General features: G+C 42.0%; 1 protein-coding gene and 1 long non-coding RNA gene across 2 annotated transcripts in view; one reads left to right on the top strand and one right to left on the bottom strand.

Annotated features, from left to right (window-relative positions):
* Nucleotides 1-2780: 2780 nt before the first annotated feature.
* VMA21 (vacuolar ATPase assembly factor VMA21) lies at nucleotides 2781-13418 on the bottom strand. Its single transcript, XM_073641199.1, has 3 exons — nucleotides 13091-13418; nucleotides 9469-9578; nucleotides 2781-3298 (listed from the first exon to the last, which is right to left on the bottom strand). The coding sequence occupies exons 1-3, from the start codon at nucleotides 13150-13152 to the stop codon at nucleotides 3156-3158; spliced, it is 315 nt and encodes a 104-aa protein (XP_073497300.1). The 5' UTR covers nucleotides 13153-13418; the 3' UTR covers nucleotides 2781-3155.
* Nucleotides 13419-15174: 1756 nt separating this feature from the next.
* The window catches only part of LOC141154790 (uncharacterized), a 36104-nt gene continuing 34478 nt past the window's right edge, over nucleotides 15175-16800 (top strand). The window contains exon 1 of the long non-coding RNA XR_012247475.1: nucleotides 15175-15201. This is a non-coding gene — a long non-coding RNA (uncharacterized lncRNA). The remainder of the gene's footprint in view (nucleotides 15202-16800) is intronic.

The raw sequence follows: 16800 nt of genomic DNA on the forward strand, positions 1-16800 counted from the left end.
TGATAAAGAGAATAGGTCACCGGGTTTCTGCTGCCTTACGTGTGACAAATACCCTGTTTCAGTGCAGGGGCCACATGGCTTTAAAATGCTATCAAGCTGCAGATTAACCCCATATCTACAGATTAATAGCGTTTCTATTACAAGACAGGTTCCCTTTAAAGCTCATTTGATTTCTTATTTATTGACGATGGATTAATTTTGAGGCTATGTAATAAAATTTGCACAAAATGGAGCAGACATCCTAAACCTGTATACATTTTACACAGTATAACCATACAGTAGACGGCCTTAAAAGGGGCCAAATCTTTCAGTGTCTCAAGTTGGTTGATAAATCTGGAACATGTTTAGACTGTCTAGTCTAAGTCCATACCATTGATTCATTGGCTTACTTGAGTCTGCAAAGTCAACATATTTTGGTGCACTAGACTGCGATTTAGACCTTTTCTGCATCCACTTTCCCATAAGCTAAAGAAAAAAAACCCAAGATGTCTAAAATGAATTAAAAATAAGGTGCAAACCCTGATTTGTCAAAAATTAAAGTGGTTGTCCATTGAAAACAAATTAAGCCCAAATTTCGGGTGTACAGTGGGTACGGTAAGTATTCAGCCCCCTTTAAATTTTTCACTGTTTCATTGCAGCCATTTGGTAAATTCTAAAAAGTTCATTTTTTTCTCATTAAAGTACACTCTGCTCCACATCTTGACTGAAAAAAAACAGAAATGTAGAAAGTTTTGCAAATTTATTAAAAAAGAAAAACTGAAATATCACATGGTCATAAGTATTCAGACCCTTTGCTCAGACACTCATATTTAAGTCACATGCTGTCCATTTCCTTGTGATCCTCCTTGAGATGGTTCTACTCCTTCATTGGAGTCCAGCTGTGTTTAATTAAACTGATAGGACTTGATTTGGAAAGGCACACACCTGTCTGTATAAGACCTCACAGCTCACAGTGCATGTCAGACCAAATGAGAATCATGAGCTCAAAGGAACTGCCCAAGGAGCTCAGAGACAGAATTGTGGCAAGGCACAGATCTGGCCAAGGTTATAAAAGAATTTCTGCATTACTCAAGGTTCCTAAGAGCACAGTCGCCTCAATAATCCTTAAATGGAAGAAGTTTGGGACCACCAGAAGTCTTCCTAGACCTGGCCGTCCAGCCAATCTGAGCAATCGTGGGAGAAGAGCCTTAGAGAAAGAGGTAAAGAAGAACCCCAAGATCATTGTGGCTGAGCTCCAGGGATGCAGTAGGGAGATGGCAGAAAGTTCCACAAAGTCAACTATCACTGCAGCCCTCCACCAGTCGGGCCTTTATGGCAGAGTGGTCAGACGGAAGCCTCTCCTCAGTGCAAGACATATGAAAGCATGCATAGAGTTTGCTCAAAAACACATGAAGGACTCCCAGACTATGAGAAATAAGATTCCCTGGTCTGATGAGACAAAGATAGAACTTTTTGGTGATAATTCTAAGTGGTATGTGTGGAGAAAACCAGCCACTGCTCATCACCTGCCCAATACAACCCCAACAGTGCAACATGGTGGTGGCAGCATGATGCTATGGGGGTGTTTTTCAGTTGCAGTGACAGGACGACTGGTTGCAATTGAAGGAAACATGAATGCGGCCAAGTACAGAGATGTCCTGGATGAAAACCTCTTCCAGAGTGCTCTGGACCTCAGACTTAGCCGAAGGTTCACCTTTCAACAAGACAATGACCCTAAGCACACAGCTAAAATAACAAAGGAGTGGCTTCAGAACAACTCTGTGACCATTCTTGACTGGCCCTGCCAGAGCCCTGACCTAAACCCAATTGAGCATCTCTGGAGAGACCTGAAAATGGCTGTCCACCAACGTTCACCATCCAACCTGACGGAACTGGAGAGGATCTGCAAAGAAGAATAGTAGAGGATACCCAAAATCCAGGTGTGAAAAACTTGTTGCATCATTCCCAAGAAGACTCATGGCTGTACTAGCTCAAAAGGGGGCTTCTACTCAATACTGAGCAAAGGGTCTGAATACTTATGACCATGTGATATTTCAATTTTTCTTTTTAATATATTTGCAAAAATTTCTACATTTCTGTTTTTTTTTCAGTCAGGATGGGGTGCGGAGTGTACTTTAATGAGAAAAAAAAATAACTTTTTAGAATTTACCAAATGGCTGCAATGAAACAGAGTGAAAAATTTAAAGGGGTCTGAATACTTTCCGTACCCACTGTATATGTAGTAAATCAGGCCCTATATATTATATGGTGAACCGAATCAATTCTTGTAACATATGAAATGTTTGACATTTCACGTGGTTTCTGCCAGTCAAGCCCTATAAAAGGAGATGATAAATATATCGTACAGTTATATATTTTACACAAGTTTATAAGAGGGCTCACAAGTATATAATCATCTACAGTTGAAACCAGAAGTTTACATACACTATATAAAAAGACACATTCATGTTTTTCTCAATATCTGACATGAAATCAGAATAAACCTTTCCTGTTTTACGTCAATTAAGATAACCATCATTTTTAATATTTGCCAAATGCCAGAATAATGAGAGAGAGAGAGAATGTTTTAAGGCATTTTTATTACTTACTGCAAAGTCAAAAGTTTACATACATTTGATTAGTATTTGGTACCATTGCCCTTACAGTGAATGACTTATGTAAACCTCTGGTTTCAACTGTAAATGTAGGGACATAATAGTGGAAGGAAATGATGAACTCTACAAAGTGATATATTATTATGCAAAACTAGGTCAAGTTATCATTAAATCATGAAGCCTAGAAAGAAAAGTTGTCAAACTTTAATAGATTTATGGGATTAAAAAAAAAAATAAAAAATGAGCAAAAGCTCAATCCTAAAGAATTATCTTTTATTGGTTATTAAAAGTGAACAACATTTTGCAGTAACTTACATAGAGATGGGCAAGTGGTGCGCAGAAGAAGTCACTGAGGTTCCAGAAAAAAAAAAAAAATGTATGGACTGCTTCATTCAGACATACAGAAATATGATAAGAACACAATAAACGAAATGTAATAATACAGAAAAACATCTGTTACTTTATAACTTAAATCGTCATCACTATTAAATCAGCATGACAATGCATATTGTACATAAAATCTCTGTGCAGAGTCCTCATCCTGAGAAGTGTCACGTGGCCTCAGTCTTGTTTTCCTTCGCGCCATTGCCGAGAACCTTCATTCCACGCCACGTACACAAACATGGCCAAAACCACGTGTACAGTGATCACCGCCACAATAGCAGCATAAAAGTAGCTGTCTTTGTTGGACATCCCATAATGACCTAGAAGCAAAAGGAAAATACATAGGTTAAGGTTTTGCTTTTTTTGTACATCCAAACAAATGAAAATCTTTAAAAATGTTTCACGGTTGCTTCATCAGGGGACACCGGAGCCCCAACTTAAAGGGGTATTCCGGCCAGCGCCACTAACAGCTGATGGGCTGGAGTGCCGGGTATCGTACCCCCATAAGTCATCAACATCTGATCAATTCCTGAGGATACGTCATCAATTAAAAAGTAGTGACCAACCCCTGATCTGATTGCTGATGGTCCCAGCACTTGACCTGTCCATCAGCCTCTTCCAAATGAAATCACAACCCATGGAAAGCTGGGAGGCTACTGGACAGATCTGGTGACACTCGCCTCCATCAACAGTAATTCTGAGAACGGGAGAGCAGTGTGTGCTCTGGAGAATTCTCACCGAGGCCCTGATTCATCAGGACCGGAGATATTCATGACGGTTTTCACGAGGGGTTGAGATGGAGGACGAGGTGCCTGATTAAGATATGCACGCCTCTAATGAATTAGGTGAGGAGCTAAGTGGTGTGCACCTCGCCACAAATTGTACTCCAGTCAGGGACTGGAGTAAGATTTCAGGGTTAATGCATGCTACTGCTTGTTATAAATTTGACAAGAAGAGGTTGCCACGCCACGTCCCAATTCTTCCCCAACATAATCTGTCAGGGAAGTGTTGAGGACCCCCTCAACATGAGATGATTGACTTCTTCAGACAAAATTGTGAGTTAAGAAAACTTTAACCCCTTTATCCCCTCAAGGCTCACCTTAATGACCAGGCCAATTTTTACAATTCTAACCAGTGTCACTTCAAGAGGTAATAATTTTGGAACACTTCCAACGGATCCTACTAATTCGGAGAATGTTTTTTTGTTGTTTTTTTTTGTGTGACATATTACATTATTATAGTGATAAAATTTCTTCGATATCACTTGCGTTTATTTGTGGGAAAAAAAAAAAAAAAAAAAAACCCCGAAAATTTGGCCAAAATTTATTACAATTTTCAAATTTTGAATTTTCATGCCCTTAAATTAGAGAGATATGTCACACAAAATAGATAATAAATAACATTTCCCACATGTCTACTTTACATCAGCACAATTTTTTTTGTTGTTATAAGGGTTAAAAGTTGACCAGCGATTTTTTATTTTACCAACAAAATTTAATATAGATTTTTTTTTTTTTTTAGGGACCACATCTCATTTGAAGTGATTGAGGGTTCTACATGACAGAAAATACCCCAAAGTGACACCATTTTAAAAACTGCACCCATCAAGGTGCGCAAAAACACATTCAAGAAGTTTATTAACCCTTCAGGTGTTTCACAGGAATTTTTGGAATGTGAAAGAAAAAAAACGAACATTTTACTTTTTTCACAAAAATTTAAATTTACACCTACATTTTTTTATTTTTGCAAGGGTGGCAGGAAAAAACTGAACCCCAACATTTGTTGTGCAATTTCTCCAGAGCACGCCAATACCCCATATGTGGGGGAAAACCACTGTTTGGGCGCACGGCAGGGCTTGGAAGGGAAGGAGCGCCATTTGACTTTTTGAATGCAAAATTTGCTGTAATAATTAGCGGACGCCATGTTGCGTTTGGAGAGCCCCTGATGTGCCTAAACAGTGGAAACCCCCCACAAGTGACACTATTTTGGAAACTACACCCCTCAGGGAAGTTATCTAGATGTGTGGTGAGCACCTAGAACCCCCAGGTGCGTCACAGACGTTTATAACATTGACTGTAAAAATAAAAGTATCATATTTTTTGCCCAAAAATGTTCTTTTAGCGCCAATTTTTTTTTCATTTTCACAGGGGTAACAGGAGAAAATGGACCACAAAATTTGTTGTGCGATTTCTCCTGAGTACGCTGATACTACCAAACAGCCATGAGGGATCTCTTAAAACTTAACATTTAATTCTACTCTAAAAAAAAAATTATATCCTCCAACAGCATTAATTGGCTAAACATATCAGAATATCCCCTTAATAACGTCCGGACAAGGACTAGTTACAGATAATATACATATATGGGTCTCATACCTGTAAGAATAAATCTCTAAATACTTATATCGTGTCCTGATTGTTAAATAAATTTAATAGCAAGAAAGTGCCATAGTGCATAATAAAGGAAAAATGTGTGGATCTCACCCACATTGCATGCAGACACCGTCAGGGATTTTTCATCCATATACAGGTGGATCTCACTAAATTAGAATATCATCAAATAGTTAATTTATTTCAGTTCTTCAATATAAAAAGTGAAACTCACATATTATATAGAGTCATTACACACAGAGTGATCTAATTCAAGTGTTTATTTCTATTAATGTTGATGATTATGGCTTACAGCCAATAAAAACACAAATCTCAGTAAATTAAAATAATTAACAAAAAACACCTGCTAAGGCTTCCCAAGTATTTAAAAAGGTCCCTTAAGTCTGTTTCAGGAGGCTCCACAATCATGGGGAAGACTGCTGACTTGAGAGATGTCCAGAAGGCGGTCATTGACACACTCCACAAGGTCCCAGAGTTCCAATTTTCATTTGGAAATCAAGGTCCCAGAGTCTGGAGGAAGAGTGGAGGGGCCACAATCCAAGCTGCTTGAGGTCTAGTGTGAAGTCTCCACAATCAGTGATGGTTTGGGGAGCCATGTCATCTGCTGGTGTAGGTCCACTGTGTTTTATCAAGACTAAAGTCAGCGCAGCCGTCTACCAGGAAATTTTAGAGCACTTCATGCTTCCCTCTGCCGACAAGCTTTTTGGAGATGGAAATGTCATTCTCCAGCAGGACTTGGCACCTGTCCACACTGCCAAAAGTACCAATACCTGGTTTACAAACAACAGTATCATTATGCTTGATTGGCCAGAAAACTCGCCTGACCTTAACCCCATAAAGAATCTATGGGGTATTTTCAAGAGGAAGATGAGAGACACCAGACCCAACAATGCAGACGAGCTGAAGGCTGCTATCAAAGCAACCTGGGCTTCCATAACACCCCAGCAGTGCCACAGGCTGATCGCCTCCATGCCACGCCGCATTGATGCAAAAGGAGCCCTGACCAAGTATTGAGTGCATTTACTGAACATACATTTCAGTAGGCCAACATTTAAGATTTTAAAATCATTTTTCAAGCTGGTGTTATAAAGTATTCTAATTTACTGAGATAGGCTATGTGCACACGATGCGGATTTAATGCGTTTTTGCGGCGGATTTTCGCAGCGAAAACGCATTAAAATTGCTTGTAATAGGTCTGCCATGTACTGCAATGCAAATCCGCATGTGCTGTGCACATCGTGCGGAAAGTTCCGCTGCGGATTCACATTGCGGTAAAAACCGCAGCAAGACTAATTCTAGTGCGATTCCGCTGCGAAGTCGCTGCCACTGACTTGCAGTGGACCACATAAGATCCGCATGACTACATGTGCACATGCGGATCTTATGCGATTTAACTTTGTAGCTACAAAGTTAAAAAAAGAATTATAAAGTTTAAAAAAAAAAAAAAATCATACTCATCTCTCCGGCGCCCTCGGTGTCCTCCCGGTGACGATGCGCTCTCCTCTGCTACCCGCGGTGATCTGCAAGGACCTTCGTTGACGTCATTTAGTCAGCTGATGGTCACACGACCATCACCTGACGTCAGCGGTCGCGTGACCATCAGCTGACTAAATGACGTCACCGAAGGTCCTTGCAGATCACCGCGGGGAGCAGAGGAGAGCGCATCGTTGCCGGGAGGACACCGGAGCCGGCGGAAGGAGAGTATGAATATTTTTTACTTTGCAATTCCCTTTTTTAAACTATTTTATGGTCACACAATACAAATCCACGCCATTTGCATGGATTTATGTCGTGTGACCAACTTGTCAAGCCCTTTTCCAAGTGATGCTCAAAATCGCTTGGAAAAGTGCTTGAAAATACGCATGCATAAGACGCATGTAAAAAAACTAAAAACGCTTCTCCCTGGCAGAAAAAACGTATGTCAATTCCGCATGCGTTTTTTTCTGCCAGGGAGAGGAAAAAATGCATGCGGATCTTGGCGGGAATTTCTGCATCGTGTGGACATAGCCATGAGTTATGTTTTCATTGGCTGTAAGCCATAATCATCAACATTAACAGAAATAAACACTTGAAATAGATCACTCTGTTTGTAATGACTCTATATAATATACGAGTTTCACTTTTTGCATTGAAGAACAGAAATAAGTTAACTTTTTGATTATATTCAAATTTAGTGAGATGCACCTGTAGTTAGACCTTGCTCTCGGGCTAATACTATCCGGTCGTGCCCCTGGTGTTAGCTCCTGCCCTGACAAGGGCAGTACCCAAGCGTACCTTCTATTCTTATCCCATAAAAACCTCCTGACGCGTTTCTTTCTCCTTTTGGAGAAGTCATCAGGGGAGCATGTGTAGTATTTGGGAAGGCACAGATGCTGCAGAGAAAACAGTGACTCCGTGCTTATAAAGTGCCCATGTGACTAAAAAAGAAAAAAAAATTCCTTCAGTGAGCCTCACAGTGGTGAGTGTTCATTTCTGATGGTGCAGAGTGCTGCCACCATTCTTGTTCCAATAAGTATATGGGGAGATATGCAGATACCCAATATGTGGCGGTAAACTACGGTTTGGGCGCACGGCAGAGCTCAGAAAGAGAGTGGCGGTTTGGAATGCAGACTTTGATGGAATGGTCTGCGGGTGTCAAGTCGTATTTGGGGAGCCCTGATGTGTCTAAACAGTGTAAAAGCCCCACAAGTGTCCCTATTTTGGAAACTAGACCCCTCAAGGAATTTATCTAGATGTGTGGTGAGTACCTTGAACCCACAGGAGCTTCACAAAATTTTACAATGTTCATCTGTGAAAATGAAAAATTATATAATTTTTCCCACAAAACTGTTGTTTTAGCCCCCAATTTTCTATTTTTTACAAGGATTGCTGATCGAAAATGGATCCCAACTAATAAAAAGACGGACTCCGCCAGATCACAGGCCAGACGGTGTCCCCAGTGCCTCCCTTTGCCTCATTACAGGGAATCTTCAGCCGTGTGTTCCATCTGAATCATGTATTTCAGAGATGTACACGGAAACCCCAATGTAAGAGCTCAACGTAGAGCGCAGTATAAATGTGATCGGAGCCTTACTGCGATCTTTGGGAGGCAGAATGAACAAATCAGCAGGTGAATAATTTTTTTTACGCAGTTCCTCGTTCGGGATAAGTGATTAGATGACTTTATTCTTCGGGCTGATGTGATTACAGCGATAACCAGATTTATAGCGGGTTTTTATGTTTGCCAGCTGTCACAAAGTAAGACAATTTTTTTTTGTCAAAAACTAGTTTTGCATCGCCGTTCTTTGAGAGCTATGATTTTTACATATTTCGCCGACAGTGTCATGGGATGGCTTGTTTTTTTTTGCGGGATGAGCTGACGTTTTTATTTGTACCATTTTTGGGCACATGACATTTTTTGATTGCTTTCTATTCCGATTTTTGGGAGGCAGAATGAACAAAATCCATGAATTCACAATTTTTTTTTTTTTTTTTTAATGCCGTTCCGTGTGTGGTACAATTAATAAGGCAGCTTTACTCTTCAAGTCAGTATGATTACGGCGATACCACATTTATATAATTTTTTTATGTTTTGGTGCTTTTGCACAACAAAAACTAATTTTATAGAAAAAAAAAAGAATTATTTTTGCATGGCATTATTCTGAGCACTATAATTTTTTTTATTTTTCGGCTGATGGGGCAGTATGGCGGCTTGTTTTTTGCAAGACAAGATGACGTTTTTAGTGGTATCATTTTTATTTACATTCGTCTTTTTGATAGTGTTTTATTCCACTTTTTGTTTGGCGGTATGATGATAAAGCATAGTTTTTAACTTTTTTGCACTTTTTACTTGGTCCCACTATGGGACTTTCACATTTAGCAGTCTAAATGCAGTTATGAAGCATAGCAATGCACGAGAACTGCAGAAACTTCTTAATGGACACTGCATAAATAAATACTCTTACATTTTATAAGTGGTCGTACTCGCTTTTTTTTTTTACACCACTTTTTTTCTCACATGTGCCATCTGCACATGTATATGTAGACGTAGCACTGATTTATAGTCTGCAGGGTCTGATAATATGTGACATACAAAAAACAATCATTACGAACATACTGACCTTCAAATACAAAAACCTTAGAGGAAAAGTAGAGGCCAATTGGAAGCATAATCATTAAGACGGTGAAGAACAGGAGAGTCTTCAGAGTGGAAAGTAGATTAGTGTCATCTCTGTAAGGTAAAAGCAAGTGTCAGTCCAGCAGCTTAAAAGGGGTTGTCCAGGCTTGTGGTGAAAGTCTGCAGTCATCCTACGTGACTGCAGACTTCTGAATCCATACAACGCGTGCACCACATGCTGTCAAGATTCTCCAGTGTTGCAAGCAAGAGCGGGCAGTCACGTGACATGCGATCTGCATACCTCTGGCCACATTTCGACAAGACGTGACTGCATGTATGCTAATTGCACAAAAGGGGTAACGGGATCGCCAGGTCTCACCGGAGAATCCCGACAGTCTGGGATGCACACGCTGTAAGGATTTAGATGTCACGTAGGGTGACTGCAGACTTCTCCATAAGATCGGACAACCCCTTTAGATACAATAGTTTCTTACTAACAAAGACTGCAATGACATGTAGTCTCCAGATCTTTATATAATATCTGAATCAATAAACATAGGATTGCTAATAGTAAGGCTACATACACACAAGAGTATAAAACATTGTTCCATTTCCATCCAGAAAAAAAAAATAGACGATTTTTCAGCAATCAGCGGTGAATAAAATTTACAAGACCTAAAAAAGTTTGTTAATAATGACATTGTATCCGCAAAAACTGGATGTTATACGGATGACCAATATAAGATACGATGGTCATTTTGATCACCAGAAATACAATATACACTAGTGTATGCTGTAATTTTATTCATACAGACATTTGGCCTGTGCGAAAAACCGCTCATCTGATCGGCCCACTTGAATAACATTGGTCCCAGTGCTTTCCATATGACATCAGTTTTTTCCACGGACATCACTTAGACTGAATATACAATCATGTGAACGTAGCCTAAAGGCAGGTGCACACGACCATTTTCTCTCCATCCAAGAAAAACGGTCCGATGACTCTGATCAATGTGATCACCAGGAGTCGGTGTCTGGTCATACATCATGTTTGGACCAGAGTCGCAGATAATGTGGAACAAGGCCCCAAAGTAGGGCTGTGGGTTGGTAAGCCAAACCTCCGACTCCTCAATTTCCATGACAGCGACTCCACGACTCCCTCATACATGGCTCATGTTTAAGTGATATGAATCTGTGCTACAGTAAATTTATCAGCTAAAAGTCTAGACCCTTAGATCAGGAATTGAACAGACATTTATAGGACATTTCATAACTTTCTCAAATTCTTATGAAAAAAATATTCCCCACAAACTGCATTGAACTACTGTACCCAATTTATTATTTATTTTAGGAGCTGGAGTTGGTCCATTTTATACCGACTCCGAAGCCCTGCCCAAAGTGGCATTTTGTGCTGTATTTAGAGAAGCCACTTTTTCTATTAGTTGTACTGATCCATTTACATTGCAATAAACCAATATAAGAACAAACAAAAGAAAGTTTGGAAACTTTGCTAATAAACATGATTTACAATAGGGGTTATATCATTCTGATTCCAATTGTATATTCATAGAGACCCATTAGTGTATCTCAAACTATTGGTAAACTCCTTTCATTCTTCACACTTGCATTTTGAGACTTTAGGCTCCATAATAGATGAGCAATGATTGTTCCTCTTTTGGTGAATAGTTATTTCCTTTCTGCCAGCTATTATGGTATAAATAGTATGTATGACTGCAGTAACCAACATTCCAAACAGTGCTCATTCACCTACTAAAAACACAATTTTTGACACCGGGTCAAGAAGTGAAGAGCGGTTCTTAAAGTTTGTGAAATTATATAGGCAAGTAAGATTTAACTTTTTTTAATCTAGTTCTAATTTTGCCTTTAAAAACATGCATAAAAAACAACATCAAAATGTCAGGTGTGAAAGCATGACATGATAGTTGGTCTGAGTGCTGGCTGTGAAAAAATGGAAAAACACTCAGACCAATGTTATTCTATGGGACTGTGCAAATGAGCAATTTGTTTTTTTTACAGACCAAATTTGTGAGTGAAGAAAAAAATCCAAACAGATAGCTATAAAGATGGGTTGGGTGCCCCCCCCATACTCTGAAAAGCCTGATCTTTTATACATGCACATCTACAAAAGTAGCATAGACTCAGTATTCAGCATTGGCTCCTGTTTACTGTATTCTCCTGAGCCCATGAAAAACCAGTTCCTACAAAAGCCACATTGGATTCTACTGGTTATAGTGTTTACCCCATCGCAGGCTTCTTATTATTACCCTGACAGTCAGACAACTGATCGGCACTTCAGGTTTGTTGCCTAAACATTACAGCAGGGCTCTGTTATACAGAACACAGACTGGATAGGATTGAGGTTTCTGCAGGAATGTACTAATGGATACCATTGACATTGGACAGTAGTGTGGACTAAGGCCAAGTCAGCAATGTTTATTAAAAAAATATATAAAGTTTCAGCCTGTAATGGTCAGACTAAAAATTATCAGCAGCCAAGTAAGAAATGAGAATGTGAAGATGGAATAAGACGAGGTGAGACCATGATGAATACACGTTACTGTGCTTTCTGCATAAGAAGTGCTCGCACTGGACCCAGCTGCATACATTTATTATAGCAGATTTTTAGAATATGATTGCATTTATGATCATGTGCATATATGTATAACTATTATAATCTGTCTGAGCACTAGTGTTTATACAGCGATGAGCTGGGTTTTGTATAGGCCACCCAAGGATCAGTAAGTGGTGTGTGTGTGTCTGTGTGTACGACACTGGCAGGAATCCTGCAGACGAATGGAGTGGACAGTTTCTGTACACCTCACTATATCACATGTTGCTACAAAGGGGTTATCTGGCCTTAGGGTACAAGTCTGCAGTCACCCTATGTGAATTCTTACAGTGTGTACTGTAAGGACTCGTCGCTACCAGTGCCAACTATGCAATCTGCATTCATGCGATCACATGCAGACTAGATCAGTGCAAGTTAATTGAGCGAGGCCGGACACGTCTAGTCGGAAGGTGGCCAGATTTATGCAGATCATATACCTGCGGTCACACCCCCCCCCACTCCCAGATTCACAAGACTGCAGTCACCCTAAACCAGGACAACCCTATTAAGGATGCCCCCATCATAGAATTATTAGTAGGACCCCCATATTAGGCCAGGTACACAGAGTATAAAGCCATCATTTACAGTTTCCCATGTTACAGAATTGAATGTGTCAGTAATAATCCGATGACATACTGTGGCTCCATATTGTAGCAGATTTTTTTTTTTATGGACCCATAGACTTGAATGGGTCTCACCTGATTTTATTTTTGCATTCGGTCAGAAAAAAACTGCTCATCTGCACAGTCCCATTGAATAATATTGGTCCGAGTGCTGTCCGTGTACGTTCCTTTTTCTTTTTTTTTTTTTTTACAGACAGTACTCGGAGTGAAAATACGGTAGTGTGAGCGAGCCGTGACTGAGGAGGACACACAGGGGGGCGCTGCACACGTCACTGCACACAGGGCATTGTCCTCCATTCATTCCCACACTGCAGTTACCAGACACACTGCCTATAGTGCTCCACACTCCAGCCCGCGCCGCCGCCCTCACTTACTGCCTGAACTCCGCGGGCGGAATGTTGGCCGCATTCAGAGCCGCTTTATCGTATCTCTCCATGTCGCTTCTGCTCCACTATCAGCTTCACTTCCTGGTTGCACGATGTCATGTGATCCTTGTCACATGACCCGGGGTATTGTCTGCAGGCGGAGGGGTCTGGTATCTGGCCGCAGTCGGTGCGGTGTCGGTGGCCGCTGTGCTCGGCAGGGAGGACGCACACTGCATACACGGCAGCTCTTTTACAGCAATTCTTGGTAGAGCCTATGGGATTATGTGGGTAAAGGACCTTTGATGACGTCATTGCCGCGTGATCAGTCACATGGGTGGGAGGAGTCCGACGTTAGCCGATGTGGGAGGTGATAAGAGGGCGTGGTCACTAGTGATGGATAAAATGCGATTTTTTGGTGAGCCGGCTCTTTTGGCTCCGAAAATGGCTCTTCATTTCCTATTACCTTTGGCTTTAAATTTGAAGCCAAATTCTGGTATGTTTTAACCCATGATTGTATACCTTTTAGTAAAAATCTACACATGTGCCAATTTATGACATAAAACAGAATAGTTTCCAGAATAACCAGATTTTATATTATTTGCTGTAAAAACTTTAACAAACACAAAATGAACATGCAAAATACCAACAAGATACTAATTATCAGTGCCACATTTTAAAGCTACCTTCACACTTGGAGAGTTCGCTGTGGGCTGTCTGCTGCAAACAGTCTGCAGCAAAACTGCAGTGTCAAATGTCGCAGCTGCATCCAGGCGGATTTAGATAAGGAATTTGCTGCGGAATTCACCTGTCCATTGACTGCAATGAATTTCGCATATCGGATATTCGGCACATATTCACATGCTGCTGCTGAAGCCAATTTCACACCTTATGTCAGATTCTGAATTTTTCCACGAAGTGAGAATGTGTTTTGGATAAAAACCATTGCCACTGTTGGCTTCTGTAAATGCCATGGAATTTCCACGCTGATGATCTGCATGGAAACTCCGCTGCAAATCCACAAAGTGTGAAGGCAGCCTAAAATTGTCTTTAGGGCCCATTGGATAGATAAACTAAGTGCCATAGCTTGGATGGACTGATTCAGTTTATTTCTTCTGTTATTATCTGTTTTGGAAAAGACTGTTTTTTTTGGTGTCCCATCAAGGACCAATGTCTTTTGCCATCACTAATATAATGTCATTAAAGGGGTTGGATCACATGGGCATTAGTGCCATTAATTGAAGAGAACTTTTTAAAATAGGTATATTCTCCATATACTTATTTTAAAAATTCTGCTTCAATCCTGCTGGTATTCCATATGTAACTGTTTACATGGGTTTCCATGGAAGTTGTCCTGTGCCGGAGCCCTATTCAGCAAAAGACACACAGGATGCGACCATGTTGTCAGCCAGCGCTCGCTGACTGACCGCATGGACCATGCAGCACCCGAGCCTGCGATCCAGTGATGCTCAATCCAGCGATGGTATGTTTGCAGAGGAGATCCTTATCTGCCCTGCCCATATGCATCGCTGGATCATTTGTTCTCTTCCATTCAAGTGAATGGGAGAGAACAAGGGACGCACATTTACATCCGCTGTTTCTCCCTCGCTCAGCGAGGATTTAAAAGCTGGCGGTAAATAACTATAAACATGCTAAATCCAGATGTCAGTGTTCCTTTAATAAAGTGCCTGACTGCCTGACTGCTGCTTGCTTGTCACAGATTGGAGGGGGGCGGGGCTGTGAGTCAGTGCTATGTGCCTCAGCAGGAGGAGCAGGAATTCTCAGTCTCCTGGATAAGATCAGAGTGACTACTGCCGGGAGGGAGGGGCCGGGAGGGGCAGGGCCAGAGGGGAGGGAGGGGCAGGGGCAGGGTCAGAGGGGAGGGGCGGGGTGGGGCAGGGCCAGAGGGGAGGGAGGGGCGGGGTGGGGCAGGGCCAGAGGGGAGGGAGGGGAGGGGCAAGAGGGGACTGACTGTGGAACGTGAACTGGCAAAGAGCCGTTTAAATTTCAATTGGCTCCCTGCCAGGAGCCGACTCATGATTCACTATAAAGAGCCGGCTCTTAGAGCCGGCTCGTTCAGGAGCTACCCATCACTAGTGGTCACTTTCCTGCTCTAATGGCTGGTGAGTGTCTGCGCACAGCACCGGGAGATGTGGCGGACTGCAGTGCCAGCAGGGATTGCGCGGCCTGTGCTCCGTACACATACACTTAGCATTGGATGCGATTACTAGAAGCTGGATCTGCCGATAAATAATAGCTCAAGGGCTTAAAAAAAGTTAAAGGGGTGGTCCACTACTTGGATAGGCCTTTCTTAAATGCAATAGTGCCCCATAGAAAATAAAACTAATACTTTTACTCGCCTTCTACAAAGGGCTTCAGGTCTCCTGTGACATTGTTATACTGAGTGACCGCTGCAGCCAATCAGCCAAATTTGTTCAAGATTTTTCCCAGGAAAGTGAGGGCCCATCAGCCCAATAGTGGCCGCTGATTGGCTGCAGCGCTCACATGGTATAACACTGTGGACTTGGGACTGAAATTCAGCATTTGAAAGCACACAAGGCTCAGATGGAAGATCTATTACTAATCTCATCCTGCCTGGAGGAAATCAAGATTCACTACAAGAACAATATTTTTAATAATATCAATAATACCGCTATATAAGGTTGATTAATAATAATATTGCAATATAACACAAATATTAAGAAACCATAGCCAAATATTACCAGCAGATACAGTAGAGATAATATCACCATACTGATCGTTAGAGGGGTTGTCCAGGCTTGAGGTTAAAGGTTACGTGACTTCAGACTTGTGAATCCTCACAGCACGCACTGTCAGGATTCTCTGGTGCCGGCATTGGAAGCGGGCGGTCATGTGACCACAAGTATTGGATTTCCACACCTCCGGCCACATTCCGACTAAACGTTGCTAAATTCACTTGCATTGAACAAGGCTGTGCATGTCTAGTCAGCATGTGACCGCATGTATGCAAATCGCATTCTTGCAGTCGCATGATCACCCACTCCAAGTGTGGCGCCCCTGCGGGTTCAGTTGCCACAGAGGTACTGCATCTCACCCAGAGGTGTGGTACCCCACTCTCAGGTAAGGAGGGAGTAATACCCGGGACCCACACACCCACATCCAATACACTCCACTTCAGTAGAGAAGGGCAAGATTGCTCCTAAGGGAGAGCACAGTCCCTGGTCCCTAGCTGGAGGGTGGAACTAGGTAGAGGAGGTGGTTGGAGGAAGTAGATCAGGGGAGCACGGACAGGAAGAGTATAAGAAGAAGGGGAACCATCTAGAAGGAGATCAGTTCTGAGAAGAGAGTCAGAGTGAGAGTTGGGAGCAGGAACTCAGGAGGAGCTCTGCTCAGGAGGAGTAGAGGAAGGAGCAGGGCCCAGTGAGAGAGGCCCAGGAGAAGGGAAGAGAGAAGCAGTGAGGAGGGCTCCAGTAGGAACAGAGGGGATCCCAGGGGCACGGCGAGTGCAGAGGCCACCCGTGCGCCCGAATCTACGCTGAAGTCGAGGGATCAGGCTGCAGAGGGGACCGGCCCCTAAACTAGTGGAGAACAACCAGGCTCAGCTAGACAACCGGAGGCTGCTGCATTTTCAAGGTGTTGCAGGCAAAATCCACAATTACATCGCCGAAAAGGTGGCCGCATAGGGTCCTCTGTTCTCCATAGTATTTTTTCTCCCCTATGCCTCCTTACAGCTATACAGC

This window comes from Phyllobates terribilis, unplaced genomic scaffold (genome assembly GCF_046119375.1).
Source record: "Phyllobates terribilis strain yellow unplaced genomic scaffold, ASM4611937v1 Scaffold_7__3_contigs__length_470593459, whole genome shotgun sequence".
Classification (NCBI taxonomy): domain Eukaryota; kingdom Metazoa; phylum Chordata; class Amphibia; order Anura; family Dendrobatidae; genus Phyllobates; species Phyllobates terribilis.

Bases quoted from the DNA above. Each gene is read 5' to 3' on its own strand.
- VMA21 (XM_073641199.1), bottom strand. From the start codon at position 13,152: ATGGAGAGATACGATAAAGCGGCTCTGAATGCGGCCAACATTCCGCCC. The intron at 9,579-13,090 runs GTAAGTGAGGGC...TTTACCTTACAG, and splicing joins CCGCCCGCGGAGTTCAGGCA to AGATGACACTAATCTACTTT. The intron at 3,299-9,468 runs GTCAGTATGTTC...TTTTGCTTCTAG, and splicing joins TAAGGTTTTTGTATTTGAAG to GTCATTATGGGATGTCCAAC.